Source organism: Manis javanica, chromosome 3, assembly GCF_040802235.1.
Source record: "Manis javanica isolate MJ-LG chromosome 3, MJ_LKY, whole genome shotgun sequence".
Taxonomy (NCBI): Eukaryota; Metazoa; Chordata; class Mammalia; order Pholidota; family Manidae; genus Manis; species Manis javanica.
Genome location: NC_133158.1, coordinates 80,833,766 through 80,851,443, shown reverse-complemented (window position 1 = coordinate 80,851,443; position 17,678 = coordinate 80,833,766). Strand labels below are relative to the sequence as shown.

Sequence of the window (17,678 nt, the reverse complement as noted above, 5' to 3'; positions counted from 1 at the left end):
CTCACAGATACAACCAGAAATACTGCTTAACCATATATCTGGACATCCTGTAATCTAGACAAGTTGACACAGAAAATGAATCATCACAAGTCCACTTTTTGTCAACTAGGCATCCATACACAATTCTATAAATCATGTTTAAACTCCAAATAAAGACAATAGCAAGATCATAATTCCACCTAACATGATACAACTATGCAGAAAACCAAAAATGCACTAAAAGAAGGTAAGATCCTTGAGTAATGTTCACTCTTTTCCTTGATATCTAGTAACTGAAATATAATTATGTAAAATTAAGAATACTTAATTACTATGATATAAAGTCAATATATTTTATGTTACATGATAAGAGAATTAGAGTGAAAACAAGGATTTTAACTATGTATATATGTATGCGGATATAAATGTACAAATATATCTGTGCATACACACACACACACACACAGAATGTGTATAAGCAAATGTATTCTTACAAACTAAGGAGTCAATACGTGTGACAACTAGAGTCCTCATATACCTATTTAATAACCCCTTTGTCTTCAGCAAGCACCTGGTTATTTTTCTTTACCTTCACTCCTCAGGGGTCTGGGTCTGGGCCGTTAGCAGTCTTGCCTGGAAAGGTTTGTTGGAATTTTCCATTGACCTCAATTACAAGAAATGGTCCTACTAAGAAATGCCCTAACTGGTCTGAATTTCAGACATACTTTTCCTTATCTTCACTGTGCAGTAGTAGTTTAATTTCTCCTTGGTTGTCAGGATTGGTCACACCACCTGCACAGTATCTTCCTTTGTTGTATGATAATTCAGAGGAATGAGGAGAACAAAGTGGCCTAGTGGTAGTCTTAACTTCCACCTCAGTGGAATTGTTATGTGTGTTGGTGGAAGCTATCCTCCCTCTAGTTCTAAGACTTTTAGGCCCACAGAGCACAAAGACACTGGAACAGGAAGCAAATTAGCCACTTGATTCTTAGACACATGGATCCTTGTTATGGGAGAAATAGTAACATGTATTGGATGCTAATTCAGAAAATGTATAGCTTTCTGGAGAAACATGCCTACTTCTACATGGTAATGCTATTTAGATGGTGCTATAATTAAGTTTTGGAAGACCGTTCCATTGTTCTAGCAAACTACCTGTATTAGGATGATAGAGAATATGGTAAGACAAGTTAATTCTGTAATCATGGGGCCATATAGACTTGCCACACTTTACTCCATAGCAAGGCCCTTGTTCAGCAGCATTGCTGTGTGGAATACCATGACAGTGGATAAGGAATTCTATAAGTCCACAGATAGAGTTTTGGCAAAACATTACATACAGGATTGCAAATCTATATACAGAATAATGGTCTGTTCTAGAAAAGAAAACAAACTACCTCTTCCATTACACTTGAGTTTGTACAGTGTAATCAACCTGTCACCAGGTAGCTGGCTGATACCTGATGAATGGTACCATATAGGGAATTCAGTTTTGGCCTCTATTACTGACAGATTGGGCACTTATTTATGGTCACAGCCAGGTAGGCCACGGTGAGTTGAAGTCCATGCTGCAGAGCACATGCAAGCCCATCACATCACTTTTTTCTTTACATGCTAGTTACATTGATAATTTTTTTTTGTTTCTCCCAACATCTCTTTCTCTAATAATCTAAATCCTTCAATGATGAAGGCCCTAATGATGACAAATGTTCAGAGGCATCACCTTTTACAAATGAACACCCTCGGGATCCACCCATGACATGCTAAAAGAGTATTCGCATTTGAAGAAAATCTCAGGAGATTCACAGGCACTAAAGTTTGAGAAACACTGATCTCAGTGACTTCTCACTGTGGTCCTTGTCTTTGTTCTCCCTTTGCCTTACACTGACCTTTGCCTAGTAAGATTTCTCATCAGTTTTCAGCTTAAAGTGGGGAGTGAGGTGCAGGTCTGGGATGTGAGCTGAAGTTTGTGTGAGGAGGACAAGTTAATTTGGGGTTGGCTCCTGAAGAGAATCTAGAACCTCGGCCTCATTCAAATCATATATGATTAGCTCAGATGAGACCATACTAATTAAGCAATCTAAGCAAAAATATACAGATAATATGAAGTTTGCATAAACACATCAGAAATGTCATTTTTGAGATGAAAAACAGATGCATAAAATGCAATTTCAATTGTTAAAATTTGTACTGTCTACAAGACTTGATATTATGACTTCAGAGTCTGTAATGCCCTGTGGGACAACCTGGACTTCTCATACATTTTCAAATCCACAATACCCAGAAGAACAGCTGAACTTTGTCCTGAAGGGAATCTTTCCGTGCTATTAGGGGAATTTTAGTTCTGCACTCCTTCCTCTTCTGGCAAAAGCACACTGTGTACAATGGGCTGACTTCTGGTTCAAAACAAATTTATATAAACAACGTTTTCCTGAACTTTGCAAATGAAGCCTCCAAAGTGGATTAATGTATGAAGGGTTACTATGTATGCTATTCTCATTCCACTGCTATCACAAATTTTCCTGTTTTAGAAACCCTATCTCTTTGAAAGGATCTCCACAATTTCTTACAAGATCTAGGTAAGAGAAAAATGAATTCTGTGACATTATTTATTCCTTATATAAGAAATTATAATACTGTGTAATTTATAAAAATTTTAGATACACAGGATACCAAAAGTAGCAGGTAAAAACTGTAAAATAATTAGTAACTTACTGTATATTTTATTTTTGTGACTAAATCTGGATACACAAAATACTTTGTAAGACTGAACTGTTTCCCTAACAATGACATTTTATCTTTCAAAATAACTTTAATAACTTTATCAGACAAGCCTTGATAAACTAGAGTGTCAAACAATATACACTGGATTTAAATACCAGGTCATATGTTTCCTATGTAAGAAATCCTTCTGGTTATTCTGATTAAAAGATCCATTCTTTTTAATTAATCTCATTCTCTTATTAGACTTTTAAGGCAAATCACCTCCACATGAACTCCTCTGTCCTTTCTTCTAATTCTGACAGTAATTTCAATGACTATGTTGAACACATATCTAGTAGGAAATTTGCACATGTCCCTCCACTATTCTTTCCAGAATTTATGACTTAGTAAGTACTCACACAGAAGTTGAATTTGAGAATATTCAATTATTTAGTGATTTGGGATTGCATAGAAGGGAATCCATTCCAAACAAAAATACACGTAACAACCAGAATCACTGCCATTGGTTATTTATATTCCCTTTATTCAGTTCCAATCTTTGGCTCAATTTATTCTGCTCAGAAAACTGGTGGAAGTAAAGTGCTCTCAATGTAAAACCAGCAGAATTTCTAGAGAAAGGTAGTACGTGAGTTAGACTAGAGTAAATTTAGATCAAAACTAGCTCAAATCCCATTAGGCTAGCTGCTAGCTGCTCGCTGCTAGGAGGATGGGAAAGTCAGTTGCTTGCTCTTTTGACTTCCAGAGTGAGTGTCAGCCTTTGCCTGATACTGAGACTCAAGTGGCAGAGAAGATGATCAGTTTTTACCTGTCTAAAAATGACATGTATCTCTGTCTAGCCTCTTAAATAGAACATTCTCAAGTTTCTTTCCATGACCTTCTTTTTTGCACCTTATGCACACTCTTTAATGGAGAGTATCCATAAATGTACTTCAGCTACCCCACTGACCCCCAAGTCATTGTTTCTATTAAGCTCTAGTACACTCACGCTAGTAAGCTCTCACCTGGATGTTCAGAGGATGCTTTCTCCACAAACTGGCCACAGCATCTGTTCTCAAACTGAATTTTGAATGACCATCGACCCAGTCAACCAAGAGTCTCCTTTCTGCTTTACTGACCATCACCTTCACACCTAATTTATTTTGATCTCTTTGTCCTCACCACTCCCAATATTATATCACCCATACACTCCAAACTTCACATACATTTGAATCAACTGGAGGGCATTTAAAAAATGCAGATTTGTATACATCATTCTTGACCCACTGAACAGATATCTACAGTAATGCTTCACAATCTGTATTTTGTAAATAGGATTCCCAGACAATTCTGATGTGTAATCTGGTTTGGGAACCAATGGGTAATAGTAACAGTTGCCTAATTGGTATCCCTGACTCTAGTTTCCCACTCATCCTCTGCAGCATATTTTCTATACTAAAATGTTTAATTTAATCTAAAAAATATCTTATGATGCTACTCCTTGTTTAGGGACATGTTAGCCTGAGCAATAAGGTTCAAGGTTCTTCACATGGCATTCAATTCAGTTTATAGTAATTCAAACTTCTTTTCCCTATCCCTTATCCATATCCCAGACAGAATTTTTATAACACACTCAACTAGGCCATTTTAGCTTGTATTCAGGATGACTTTCCTTTTTTTCTAAATCTTTTCATTCCTGTATGTTCTTTGTAGTGAAATAATTTCATTTTCAATTACTTCAATTCTCCAAACTAGTTTCCACATATTTAGTAGTAGTAAATAAGTTTAAGGGCATTGTAATTTGTGTAGCTTTATTTGAACTATTTTACTCCAATATTCTTTTTATATAACATTTGTGAATGCTCATTTCAAATTACTCACTTTCATTTCAGGGTTCATACAATAAAGACATGGATACCAAAAATGTGACAGTGCTGACAGAGGTTGTTCTCACAGGACTTACATATCAACCAGAGTGGGAAATTCCCCTGTTTCTGCTGTTGTTGGTTATATATCTCATCACCATTGTGGGGAACCTTGGTCTGCTTATTCTCATTTGCTATGACCCACATCTTCACATTCCCATGTACTTACTTCTTGGGAGTTTAGCATTTGTGGATGCTTGGATATCATCTACAGTGACCCCTAAGATGTTGGTCAACTTCTTTGTCAAAAGCAAAATAATCTCTCTCTTTGCATGCATGACACAATTGTTTTCCTTTTCATTCAGTGCAACAACAGAATGTTTTCTCTTGGCAACAATGGCCTATGATCGCTATGTAGCCATATGCAACCCTTTACTTTATCCAGTGATTATGACCAATAGACTATGTATCTGGCTGTTAGCCTCATCATTTGTAGGTGGTGCTCTTCATGCATTAATTCATATAGGCCTTTTATTTCGATTATCCTTCTGCAAGTACAACGTAATACATCACTTTTACTGTGACATCATGCCACTGTTTAAGATTTCCTGTACTGACCCTTTGATTAATGTGCTGATGGTTTTTATTTTCTCTGGATCAATACAGCTGTTCACCATTTTCATTGTTCTTGTCTCCTATACACTAGTGCTTTTTACAATCTTAAAAAAGAAGTCTGTACAAGGCATAAAAAAAGCCTTCTCCACCTGTGGAGCTCATCTCTTATCTGTCTCTTTATACTATGGCCCCCTTCTTTTCATGTACGTGCGACCTGGATCTGCACAATCAGATGATCAAGATATGGTGGACTCTTTATTTTACACGGTCATAATTCCTTTGTTAAATCCAATTATTTATAGCCTGAGAAATAAGAAAGTCATAGATTCACAGGCAAAAATGTTAAAGAGAAATGTTTAGATCTCATACTACCATCTGTTCTCTTTTCATTAAAACAGTCACAATATTGTGAAGATTAGATGTATGATTTTGTTTTGGTTAGTATTCAAGGACTTTAGCAATTATAATTGCCTAGTGTTTCAATAACCTAGGTGTTATTGCTAACGTACTCCCTAAAATACTTACATATGTTCAAATAGCACAAAGAATTTTAAACAAGTGTTCATACCATCCTACAATAATTGAACCAGGTAGCAAATGAAAACATTTTATATACTGTATATTCTTCAATGTGGCTTTATAAAACCATCAAGCACCAAAATAGTGTGGTCCCTCTGAAAAGCACAAAAAATATTAATGTCTTTCATATACACTGTGCAGCCTGGAGATTCATAACATATTAACTCCACAGTGGAGACAGGTTTGTGTTTTAGTGAACTGAGGCAAATCCCAGGAATTCTGCTAGCCATCAAAAGATTCATTACACTTTATTTGGGACATAGTGAATGAATTTTACTTCTTGTGGGGATTCAACTCTCCTATCACAGAGAGAAAAAAAAAGAAATGGGAAGCAATGAGGGAAAAATGAAAAGGGAGTTAAGACAGCAAAGGCCAGGTCAATTTGTAAGAGGATGCTTTTAGCCCAGGGTGCTCTGAGGAGTACTGAGGAGGGGGAGTTACCTCTCACTAAGGTGCCTATCAAGGTACTTTTCAGTTCTGTTTGTATGTTGTAGGTTAATCTTCAAAGCTTCACTAATTTAGGAAGCTAAGAGATGAGATTGCAGAGTATAACTGGGATAGGACAATTGGGAAAAGAGAGGTGGTAGAATAGGGAGGAAATGGTCAATTTTCCTAGAATTAAAAAAAATGAAGTTAGTAAGATAAATCAGTATACTTTCAGGAGAATGTGTTACTGATATGAGGGCTTCAAAAGCATGTTATCAAAGTTCAAATAATGTTAAAATGATATAATGTCGCAGTGCCTACTGGGTGGCTAGGAAATATATGAAAATGAGCAAGATTTCAGATGTTTTGTGCCCCAAAACTTGTTAAAGTAAGTTTTCATCTCACTCCATACCCATCTTCGTGTTTACTTCTGTCCTTCCCTTCTCAAACTGAAATTCCATACACTTTGTTTTTGATACTACAGAAACCTTTACCCTACAAATTGCCCACTTCTGATTTACAAAATTTTAGTTACTTATTTCTTACATCATGTTGATATTCTTTTACTTTCTAAACATAGCTGCTAGGTTAATTCTTTATAAACAGAACTGATTAAATCATATGATTTTTCAATACTTTTAATGGATTGTCATGTCTTAGATTATGCACAGATATGGTATATATGTTCATCTGTATATATACACATACATGTTTGTTCATGTGTATGTCCAGATTATATTTCATACACAAACACACACATATGTATAAATATATACATCTGCAGCCATATCCCCCTATATCTCTGTCTCTATATCTTCTTCACCTTGATTTGCTCACCCTGGCATTATTTGAGGTTATTGCAAATAGAACCTTGTTTAACTCTGGTCTCTTCCTCCACAATTCTTCTAGTGGACTCTGTGTTATACACAAAATGAGATGCAAGAAGCTTTCTGGACATCCTTCTCTCTTTCAGGTACATGGTTTTGTTAATATGGAACTCTTCACAGGGAAAGGACATAGGAAAATGGTATCTTTCTTCAAGTTCTATCTTAAATGTTACAGTTTCTCTGATGCATTTCCCAATTATCTTCTTGAAACTTACTTATTTGAAATATTTAGCCATTTTTTGGTAAGTGGAGAGAAAAAACAGTTAGGTCTACTGATGCTCCTGCATGTGGTAAGTTTCCTGCTAAAGGAGGATATACAGTTCATCTGGTCTATTTTTGAGCTACAAGCTTTTCTTAAAAATTAAAAATTAGATGTCCTAGTCTCTATTTTTTGCAGTGCTTCTTAGCACAGTGAATACACAGATGAAGTCCTAAATAGGTGCTTGTAAAATATTTGTAACACTGAATTGAATCTGAGAGCACAAATACAAGGACTGCAGTAAGATTAAGTATATTACTCTTTTTTCAATCTTGTAACAAGCCCTGGGTGATTACTGAGACTGACGGCTGCTGCATGCCAACTCATCTTCAATTTCTTTCATGCTAATCACAAGTATCATAAACTTAAGTGAATTATTCTCCTGGGATAGAAATGGCAAAATCAGGGAGAAGCTATTCAATTAGAGGTTCAGTTTAAACATTTGTTTGGTTTAAAAGATGTTTTGCTTAAAATAGGCATAAAAAATATAATTATTCCATAATCTAGAGGTCCACTTCACAAGATTAGATCAGGTCATCTGCCCTTTTATGTTCCTTTGCAGTATAGTCCCAAACCCTAGGAAAGGGAGCAATGGATCACAGTCCATGTGCTTTAATCATTTTCTCCAAAATATCCATGTTATTGCACATGCCTATAGTTTAAAATTTTTTTGTTGCTGTGTAATATTTTCAATGTACTGATGGTTTTCTGTCAATCATCTTGATTTTTTACTTATTCATTTCATTATTATGATGGAAAAACTACATCTATAACACAAACTAATATCCTCTGTCATCACAATGATCTGATTTCCTAAGTGATCTTTCCATGAATCAGAAGGTTTATTTCAAACTTTGAATATATGAGCAGAGTTTGTTACCTGCAAGTTTTACCTTAGGTTGAGTATATATGGAACAGATAGTTGGGGGCCTCTCAGAAACTGACTTCCTTTGTAGACTCTTTTTTGTATATGTCGGGCCTACAGATTCCTCTTCTTTGGTTTGACCTTCAGTACACTTCTAACTATTTTATGCCTTCAAGAAATTTACCAAAATCACTAGTCCTCCGATGTGATCCCATTCTCAGTTCTGTTACAGATTTATTCATTTTGTACATTACTTTTGTCATATCAGTGGTATGTTGGGAAAGGGGCAAAATATACACCTGTACAAAAACCACATTTTGGACATAAACTCTGATGATGTCTTTAAAAAGAAACTACAAAATTACATATGTACTGTTTAATGGTTATTTAAGTGTAAAAAATAATACTGCATTGCTAAGATCTTTCAATTGTCTAGAACACCGGTGATGTTTAGTGGAAATACTAGTAACATATAGGAGATACTATTTGTTATAAATGGGCATTCATTTTCTTAGCTTGGAGATTTAAAAGATTTCATAATTCTTCTCTCTTTATATACATGCATATACATACAATTTTTCTGATTATTTTTAAATGCCTTCTACTGTTCAAAAGACTGGTGATAAAATTATCCAACATTGTGTTCAAAGAAACAAAAGAATTTAGATTTAGATTAAAAAAAATAAATACCAATCAAAACTAGGACAGTATTTATAAAGTCTAATTGTGGACTTGATACCAGAATCTTATAGAGTATATATTAGATTTATGTCAAAATGTCTCTGTTCTAAGCTTTTTAGTTCTTTTAAAAAAGAGGTTCTCAAAACTTTAGTGGGGCTTAGAGTCACCTGGAAAACTTGTTAAAACAGATTGACAGGCTCCACCAATTGAATTTCTGATTCAGCATATTAATACTGTTGATTTGGAACCATATTTACTGAACCACTGTTTTGGACTGAATTTTGTGTTCACCCAAATTTGTATGTTGAAGTCCTAACTTCTAATATACTGATATTTGGAGTGGGGCCCTTGGGAAGTAAATAGATTGTATCATCATAAGGGTGGAACCTTTATGATGGGATTAGAGATTTTATCAGAAGAAAAAAAGACAGGACAGCTAATCCCTTTCTCTCTGCATGAGTACTCACCCAGAGAAAGTCATGTGAGCACCATGAGGAGGCAGCCATCTGTAAGTCATGAAGTGGGTCCTCACCATGTACTTTATCTTGAACTTTCCATCCTCCACAACTGTAAAAAAGCAAATATTTCTTGTTTAAGCCACCCAGTTTATGATATTTTGTTATATCAGCTAGGCAGATGAAGAACAGCCACTGTTTTAAAATAATCAGTGAAACAAAATCATTATAATATCAATCAACATAGTTACAGAAGTCAAAATGAAGTTTCACTTCCTCTATTACCTAATTAAACAGCACTATGCAAATATTCTAAAAGTTTCCACCCTCTGTATTCTACTTTCTACCTGTTTTGGTCAGGTGGATGCAAATTTCAATAGGGCATTTGTTTCAAAGGATGAAGAACTGTGGACCTCTGAAAAACTTTTTCTTGAAAGTGATGATAGCCAATTAAAACATTGTCTCATTTCAGTAAGGTTAATGGAAGGGAAATCTGTCCCTTAGAAAAAAATTGTCAAGCTCAATCGACTTTTGTACCATCATCCTCAAAAATCATATGTAAGATGTTCTGCTTGCTTTAATAATGTGATGTTTATCCCTCTGATAAGCACTGTTTAAGTGAGGCTTATTTGACAGTAAAAACTGATAATCTTACCATTAAATTTCCTATATTTTCCAAGAAAAGAAAGAAATTCACTTAACATAAAGTGAATGTTGAGGAGATTTTCAAAATGTCTGAGATTATAAGATTGGACCAAAAAGCAAGACCAAACAATATACTGCTTTCAAGGAATCCATTTGAAATATAAGAACTCAAAAAAGTTAAAAGTAAAGGGATGAGGAGAAGTATATGATGAAATACTGGCATAAAATAAACTAAAGTGATTTTTTAAAAGGCATCCAAATTGTTAAGGAAGAAATTAAACAGTCACTATTTGCAGATGATGTGACATTATACATAGAAAACCCTAAAGACTCCACCAAAAGACTATTAGAACTAATAACTGGATTCAGCAATGTTGCAAAATACAAAATTAATACACTGAAATCTGTTGCATTCCTATATACTAACAGTGAATTAACAGAAAGAGAAGTCAAGAAAAAAATTCCATTTACAACTGCATCAAAAAGAATAAAATACCCAGGAATAAACTTAACCATGGAAGTGAAAGACTTATACTCTGAAAATTATGACACTCATGAGATAAATTAAAGAAGATACAAATAAGTGGAAATCTAGTCCATGCTCAAGGATAGTAAGAATTAATATTGTCAAATGGCTATCCTGACCAAAGCAATTTACAGATTCAATGTAATCCCTATCAAAATGCCAACAGCAGTTTTCAACAAACAAGAACAAATAGTTCTAAAATTCATATGGAAGCACAAAAGATCCCAAATAGCCAAAGTAATCCTGAGAAAGAACAACAAAGTTGGGCATATTACACTCCCTGACTTCAAGCTATACTACAAAGCTACAATAATCAAAATAATATGGTACTGGCACAAGAATAAACCCATAGATCTATGGAACAGAATAGAGAGCCCAGATATAAACCTATGCATATATGATTAATATATAATAAAGGAGCCATGAATATATGATGGGGAAGACACCCTCTTCAACAAATGGTGTTGGGAAAACTGCACAGCTACATGCAAGAGAATGAAACTGGATTACTGCTTAACTCCATACATAACAGTAAGTTCTAAATGGATTATAGACCTGAATGTGAGACATGAAACCATAAAACCATAAAACATAGGCAAAAATCTCTTGAACGTAAGTATGGCAATGTTTTTACTGGGCACATCTTCTCAGGCAAAGGAAACAAAATATATAGAACGAATGAACAAGTGGGACTACACCAAACTAAAAAGCTTCTTCACATATGAGGCCACCATCAACAGAACAAAAAGGAAACCTACAGGAAGGGAGAATATATTCATAAATGATTTATCTGATAAGAGGTTAATATCCAAAATATATAAAGAGCTCATATGCTTTAACATCAAAAAAAGAAGAACAAAAAAACCAACCCAAATAACTTGATTAAAAAATGGACAAAGTACCTGAGCAGACCTTCCTCCAAAGAAGAAATACAGATGGCCAACAGGCACATGTAAGGATGCTTCACATCATTCATTATCATGGAAATATAAATCAAAACCACAATGAGATATCACGTCACACCAGTCAGAATGGCCACTATTTCAAAAGACAAGCTAACAAGTGTTGACAAGGATATAGAGAAAAGGGAACCCTCCCACACTGTTGGTGGTAATGTCAATTGGTATAACCATTGTAGAAAGCAGTATGGAGGATCCTCAAAAAACTAAAAATAGAAATATAATTCCACATCTAGGAATTAACCTAAAGAAAATAAAATCCCTGATTCTAAAAGATATATGCACCCTTATGTTTACTGCTGCATTATTTATAATAGCCAAGATATGGAAGCAACCTAACTGTCCATCAATAGATGAATGGATAAAGAAGGTGTGATACATATGTGCCATGGAATATTATTCAGTCATAAAAAAGAGATCCTGCATTTACAATAACATGGATGGATCTAGAGAGTGTTATACTCAGTGAAATAAGCCAGGCAAAGAAAGACAAATACCATATGATTTCAGTTCTTTGTGGACTATAGAGACAAAGCAAAACAGAATGAGCAAAACAGTAATAGGCTCATAGACACTGAGAAGTGACTGGTGGTTACCATGGGGGAGGGGTTGTGGTGAGTGGGGAGGTTGAGGGAGATAAAGGGACACAAAAATTCTCAATCATAATGTAGGTTGGTCACCTACATTAGTAGTACAAAACAGAATATAGCCAATGATTCTGTAACATCTTCCTTAGTTCACAGGTAGTAGCTGTACTAGTTGGGGTGAGGATTTAATAATATAGGTAACTGCTGAACCAGTATATTGTATAGTTGAAACTAATATAAGACTGCTTATCAATGATACTTCAATTAAAAGAGAGACAGTCAAAAAAACCTGAGGTGACTATATTGATATCAACTGACTAGACATTATTGACTCTATTGATCACTCCATCCAACAGCACCAGAATAATAGTATTTTAGAGCACACAAGAAATATTTATCAAGATGTCATAAGCTATTGAGTTGAATATGTTACTTATGTGTGCATTTTTTTATTTGAAATATTCTATTGCATTCTACTCTCTTTGTAGAATAAATTTGTGAGGTACTTTAAAGCATGCAAGGACATTTTAAATTAGTTTTGTCAATTCTTTCTCAAGAAGGAATATGAAACTGATTTTCCTTACTGACAAAGCCAAATGACTTATGCCTCCCAAAAGAATTTATCTTTTACCAGACAAAGGAATAAATTCTTATGCTTTTATGGTTTCATTGCTGGGATTCTTTTTCCCTCCCTCCTTCCTTTCCTTTCTTTCTCTCTCTCTCTCTCTTTCTCTCTCTCTCTCCCTCCCTCCCTTTTCTTATTTCCTTTTTTTTTTCTCTTTTTGTTTTTCTTTCTTTCCTTTAGTGAGTTGCTATATAACAGATTTATCTTTTTTAAGTTGAAGTATAGTTGATATAAATATCTTTTCTAACAAATTTCTCTATAACAGACTCATTGATAACAAGTATTTTATATATGGATAGATTCTTTCAATTTGACAAATTCATGTAACATTTGGAAAGCAAAATAGGACAGATGCCATTTTTCTCTTGCAATGCAAGTGAATGAACAGGCTCAAGATGACATGAGTGGGGCAGCAAATACCTCCTATGTTCTATTGTTTAGTAGTCACCTTTGTGGGAGTGGGCGGCTGGGGTTGAAGTAGCAGTGATTGTGATGGTAGCAGCAGTTTTCTGACCTCTGGATGCAGCAAAAGTGCTATGACTTCAAAAATATAAAGTCTAATGGTCAAATCCTGACTTTTGTTCCTTCAGCCTTTCCAGTGATTTTTTAAGCATCTAATTCCCTGCATTTCTCCTTGGCATGTGGATAGTGATGTCTATTTCCTGTATCAAAATGTGACAGTCTTTTAGAATGCATTTCTATAACTTTATAATAGTAGATTTTAAGAGTCTCATATAATTGAATCTATTTTAATATCAAAATGAGTTCTTGTTAGGATATCATAAGTATAGATATATAAAGTTACAAAAGTTAGCTATCCAAATAACAACTTAAAAAATATTCAACAAAATAAGAGAACCTGAAAAAGTACAGAGTACCTTATAGTGAAGAAACCTTACAATGGAAAATCATGCTTTCTATTGTTCAAGCACAAATTAGTGCAAGAATGGACTTGAAGATACCCCATAAAATTAGATTAGTCTATAATTTACATTGCTGGAGGCAGTCAGTCTTCAGGAACCATCACTGAATTGAGAATGAATTGAGAATATTAAGTTAAGTACCACAAGGCTCCAGAAAGCAATTAGCCAATCAATATATTATAGCAGCTTAAATTGATTATTATCCTATATATATTTTTAAAAGTTTATAAAATGATAGAAATGTAACTAGGTTTAGCATCTGATACCTAGATAATTTAAGTTGTATGATTTGGGAGAAACCTAAACCTGAATTTACCCCATCTGCTAAATGGGAAAATGATAGCATCTTTTAAAAGTTATGAGTGTTAAAGGAGGTAATACAAAAGAAAGTGATGTTTAAACAGAAAAATACTCTACATTTCTGCATTTTATCTCTAGTCATTCTTTAGCAAATTTTTTTAAATCCACAAATTTCATAATAGCTATGCAATGATCTGTTCTGATTTCTTGAGTCCATGGCTCTTTCCTCGTAATTCAGTCTGAATTTGGATGAAATTTCTTTTACATGGGCGTGAACCTCCTTGTGAGAAACTAAACTTGGAGAAATTCTTTTATTTTGTTTTTTTGTATAAAAGAATATTGCATAATAAAATGCACTAAAAAAGCAAAAGGAAAAAACCTTCTGTATGTTTTGCACCCAAGTAAATTTCATGATAATAAAGACACCTTTAATAGAAACTTGTTCCATTCCAATTATATATATGTAAGGAATATAAATAAAATTTTCTTCACCTTTAGACATGATGACTCCCTTATTTCTCCTGAGGTTGTTACTATGATTCTTATTGTAGTACTATTGATTATAATACAAAAACTCTTAAATAATATTTATTTTAATATTAGATATCTTAATGAACTGTTTATAAAGTTTACACAAAATATGTAACTGAAAAATTAAAATATGCCAATTCTGGAATACTCAATAAATTTTGAATTGTATTCTATGACAATGACACCTGTAAGGGAATTAATATACACATGATCACTAAAAAATGGAAAATAAAATGACTACAGACTTCTCATAAGAAACAAAACAGACCAAAGTCAACAGAATATCTTTAGAGTAATGAAAGAAAATAAAATATGTCAACTTAGAATTCCACATCTGGTGAAAATATATTTTGAAAATAAAAGCACAGTGAAGATATTTTTAGATAACAAAAACTAAGGGAATCTATCATTTGTATCACTGTGATAAAAGAACTTAAGTATGAAGGGAAATGAGTCCAGATGAAAATTTAAATCTCCAAGAAGAAATGAAGAACCCTTAAGATAATAATTTTGTGGATAAAAAGAAAAGAGTATACTTTCTATTATTTTCCTTAAAGTACATATGAATATTTAAAACAAAAAATATTATTTATATTGGGGTATAAAATAAGTAGATGTAATATATAGGACAACTATGCCATAAAGACCAGGCAGTGCACAAATATATCTATAAACTTGAACACCATTTAGTGTTGTGTTAAACGATAAAATATTAATTTTGAGAAAAGCTAAGGAGGCATATTGTAATCCTGAGAGCAATAACATACACAAAAAGCAGAGAGGTATAGAAAAAAACAGATGTTACAAACATAAAACAAATAACAAAATGTTAGACATAAATTCAATCTTATCAATAATTATATTAAAGATATATAGGATTAAATGACAGAGATTCTTCACCTAGATTTTTTTTTAAGAGCAGAAGATTTGAGGGAGATGCTTGAGTTGAAGCACTGTAATCTTTCTCCTTACCTAAACAAAAATCGTACCAGCAGAATCTGTCTAATACAACTATTTTGTAATTGTGTTCTGAAGGCTTGCAATTTCTGAGAAAGGTTTGTAGAGTAATTTGTGGCTACTTTTGGTCAATTTAAGCTCTTAACACAGTGGTTGTTATTGATCCCCAACACTCTGTAACCCCTTGGCAGGCAGCTATTCACATACTCATGAAGCAGCTTGCACACACCTTGTGGGAAGCAAGTTAGGCATTAGGATTTCAATGTATGAGTTTTGGGAAGACAAACATTCAGTCCATAACATTGGGGAACTATACATGTATCTACATGTTATGGACCATTAGCCCATATGGGGGCCCTAGCCCCCCAAAATTCATGTCCTTCTCACATACAAAATACACTCGTTTCATTCCAACAACTCAAAAAGTTTTAACTCATTCCAGTATCAAATTTAAAATGTAAAATCCAAAGTCTCATTTAACTATTATCTAAGTCAGATATGGGTAACTCAAGATATAATATAAAGTATGAATCATACTCAGGTACATACTCAGACTCAAGGTATGAGTCATCTTGAGGCAAAATTCCTCTCCTTGTGACCCTATAAAATCAAATAAATTATGTGTTTCCAAAATATAATAGTAGGGCAGGCATAGGATAGACATTCCCATTCAAAATGGGAGAAATAAGAAAGCAGGAAGGGATGATGTGTCCTAAGCAATTCCAAAACCTAGCAAGACAAACTTCATGATACATTAAAGCTTGAGAATCATTCTCTTCAGCTCTATGCTCCTCCTTCATATAAGAAAAATGAATCTCAACTTTACTTCACACCACATACAAAAATTAAGTAAAATGTATCATAGAACAAAACATAAAAGCTGAACTATAAAACTCCTATAATAAAACAAGAAAATATTGCAACCTTGGGGGTAGTCCATATTTCTTTATAGAGGACATAAAATACAATGACCATAAAAGAAAATTTTGAAAAATGAACCAGATCAAAATGTGAAACGTCTACTCTTTAAAAACATAATTTAGGAAATGAAAAGCCAAGCCACAAACTTGGGAAAAAATAATTGCAGTATGTCTATCTTATTAAGGACTTATATGCAGAATATATAAAGGAATTTTTTCATTCAAAACCAAAAATTCAAATAATACAGTTTTTTAAATGGGAAAGAGAACTGACATAAAAGAAGACATATGTATGACCAAGAAAACATGAAAAGACGCTCAACATCTTTATCAGAAAACTGCAGATTAAATTCACAGTAAGATACTACTATACATCTGTTAGACTGGCTGAATTTGAAAAGACTCACAACACCAAGTGTTGCCAGGATGTAAAGCATGTGAAATTCTCATTTACTGCTGGTGGGAATGTAAAATAGTACAACTACTCAAAAAAGCTTGGTATTTTCTTAACAAGTTAAATATACACTTGCTATTATAACGATCTAGATATTTATGCAAATGAAGTGAAAACATATGTCTTCCCAAAGACTTGTACACTATTGTTCATGGCAGCTTTATTATGAATAACTCTGTATGTCTCCAAATGGAAACATTTTAAGTGTACATGAGCAAATGAATGGGTTAAAAAACTGTGTTAAGGCCATATAATTGAATATGACTCAGCAATAAAAAGGAATGAACTATGATACATGTAACAACATGGATGAATTTCAAAACAGTTATGGTGAGTGAAAAAAGCCTGACACAAAAAGTCATGTACTGTATGATTACATTTATGTGAAATCCTAGAAAAGACAAAACATCTATAGTAGCAGAAGTAGGAATGACTGGGAAGGAGTAGTGGGCAGTTTGGAGGTGATAGAAAAATTCCATATCTTGATTCTGCTGATAGTTACAGGGGTCAAAATTTTTCAAAATTCATTGAACTGTATACTTAAAATGGGTACATTTTATTACATATAAATTATGTGACAATAAAAATTATTAAAAATAAACAAGACCCAACTACAAATGGTCTACACAAGAAACATACTTAAATATATAGATAGATATAGGTTAAAAGTAAAAAAAATGGTAAGAACATATGGTTACAAAGTAACCATAAGAAAGCTGAAGTGACTGTATTCGTATCTGAAAAATGGATGATAAGCAAACAATATTGTCAGAAATAAGAGGGGATATTTCATTGTAATAAAGGGATTAATTTCTCAAAATATATTATTTTTCTAAATGTGTATGACCCTAATAATACAGATTCAAAATAAGGGAGCAAAACTGATATAATCAAAGAGAGAAATAGATGAGCCCATCATCTTTGTTAAAGATTTTATCAT

At 33.6% G+C, this 17,678-nt stretch overlaps 2 protein-coding genes across 2 annotated transcripts in view; both read left to right on the top strand.

The window, feature by feature from the left end:
* LOC140848409 (olfactory receptor 5K4-like) overlaps positions 1 to 17,678 on the top strand; it is a 78,690-nt gene that overhangs the window by 19,960 nt on the left and 41,052 nt on the right. The gene's annotated exons all lie outside the window — the stretch shown is intronic.
* On the top strand, positions 4,572 to 5,519 carry LOC108393477 (olfactory receptor 5H2-like). The gene has a single exon (XM_037001720.2). It carries the CDS (start codon positions 4,590 to 4,592, stop codon positions 5,517 to 5,519), a length of 930 nt encoding a protein of 309 aa, XP_036857615.1. The 5' UTR covers positions 4,572 to 4,589.

What these genes read in the sequence shown, in the direction of transcription:
- LOC108393477 (XM_037001720.2), top strand. Translation starts at nt 4,590, where the DNA reads ATGGATACCAAAAATGTGACAGTGCTGACAGAGGTTGTTCTCACAGGA.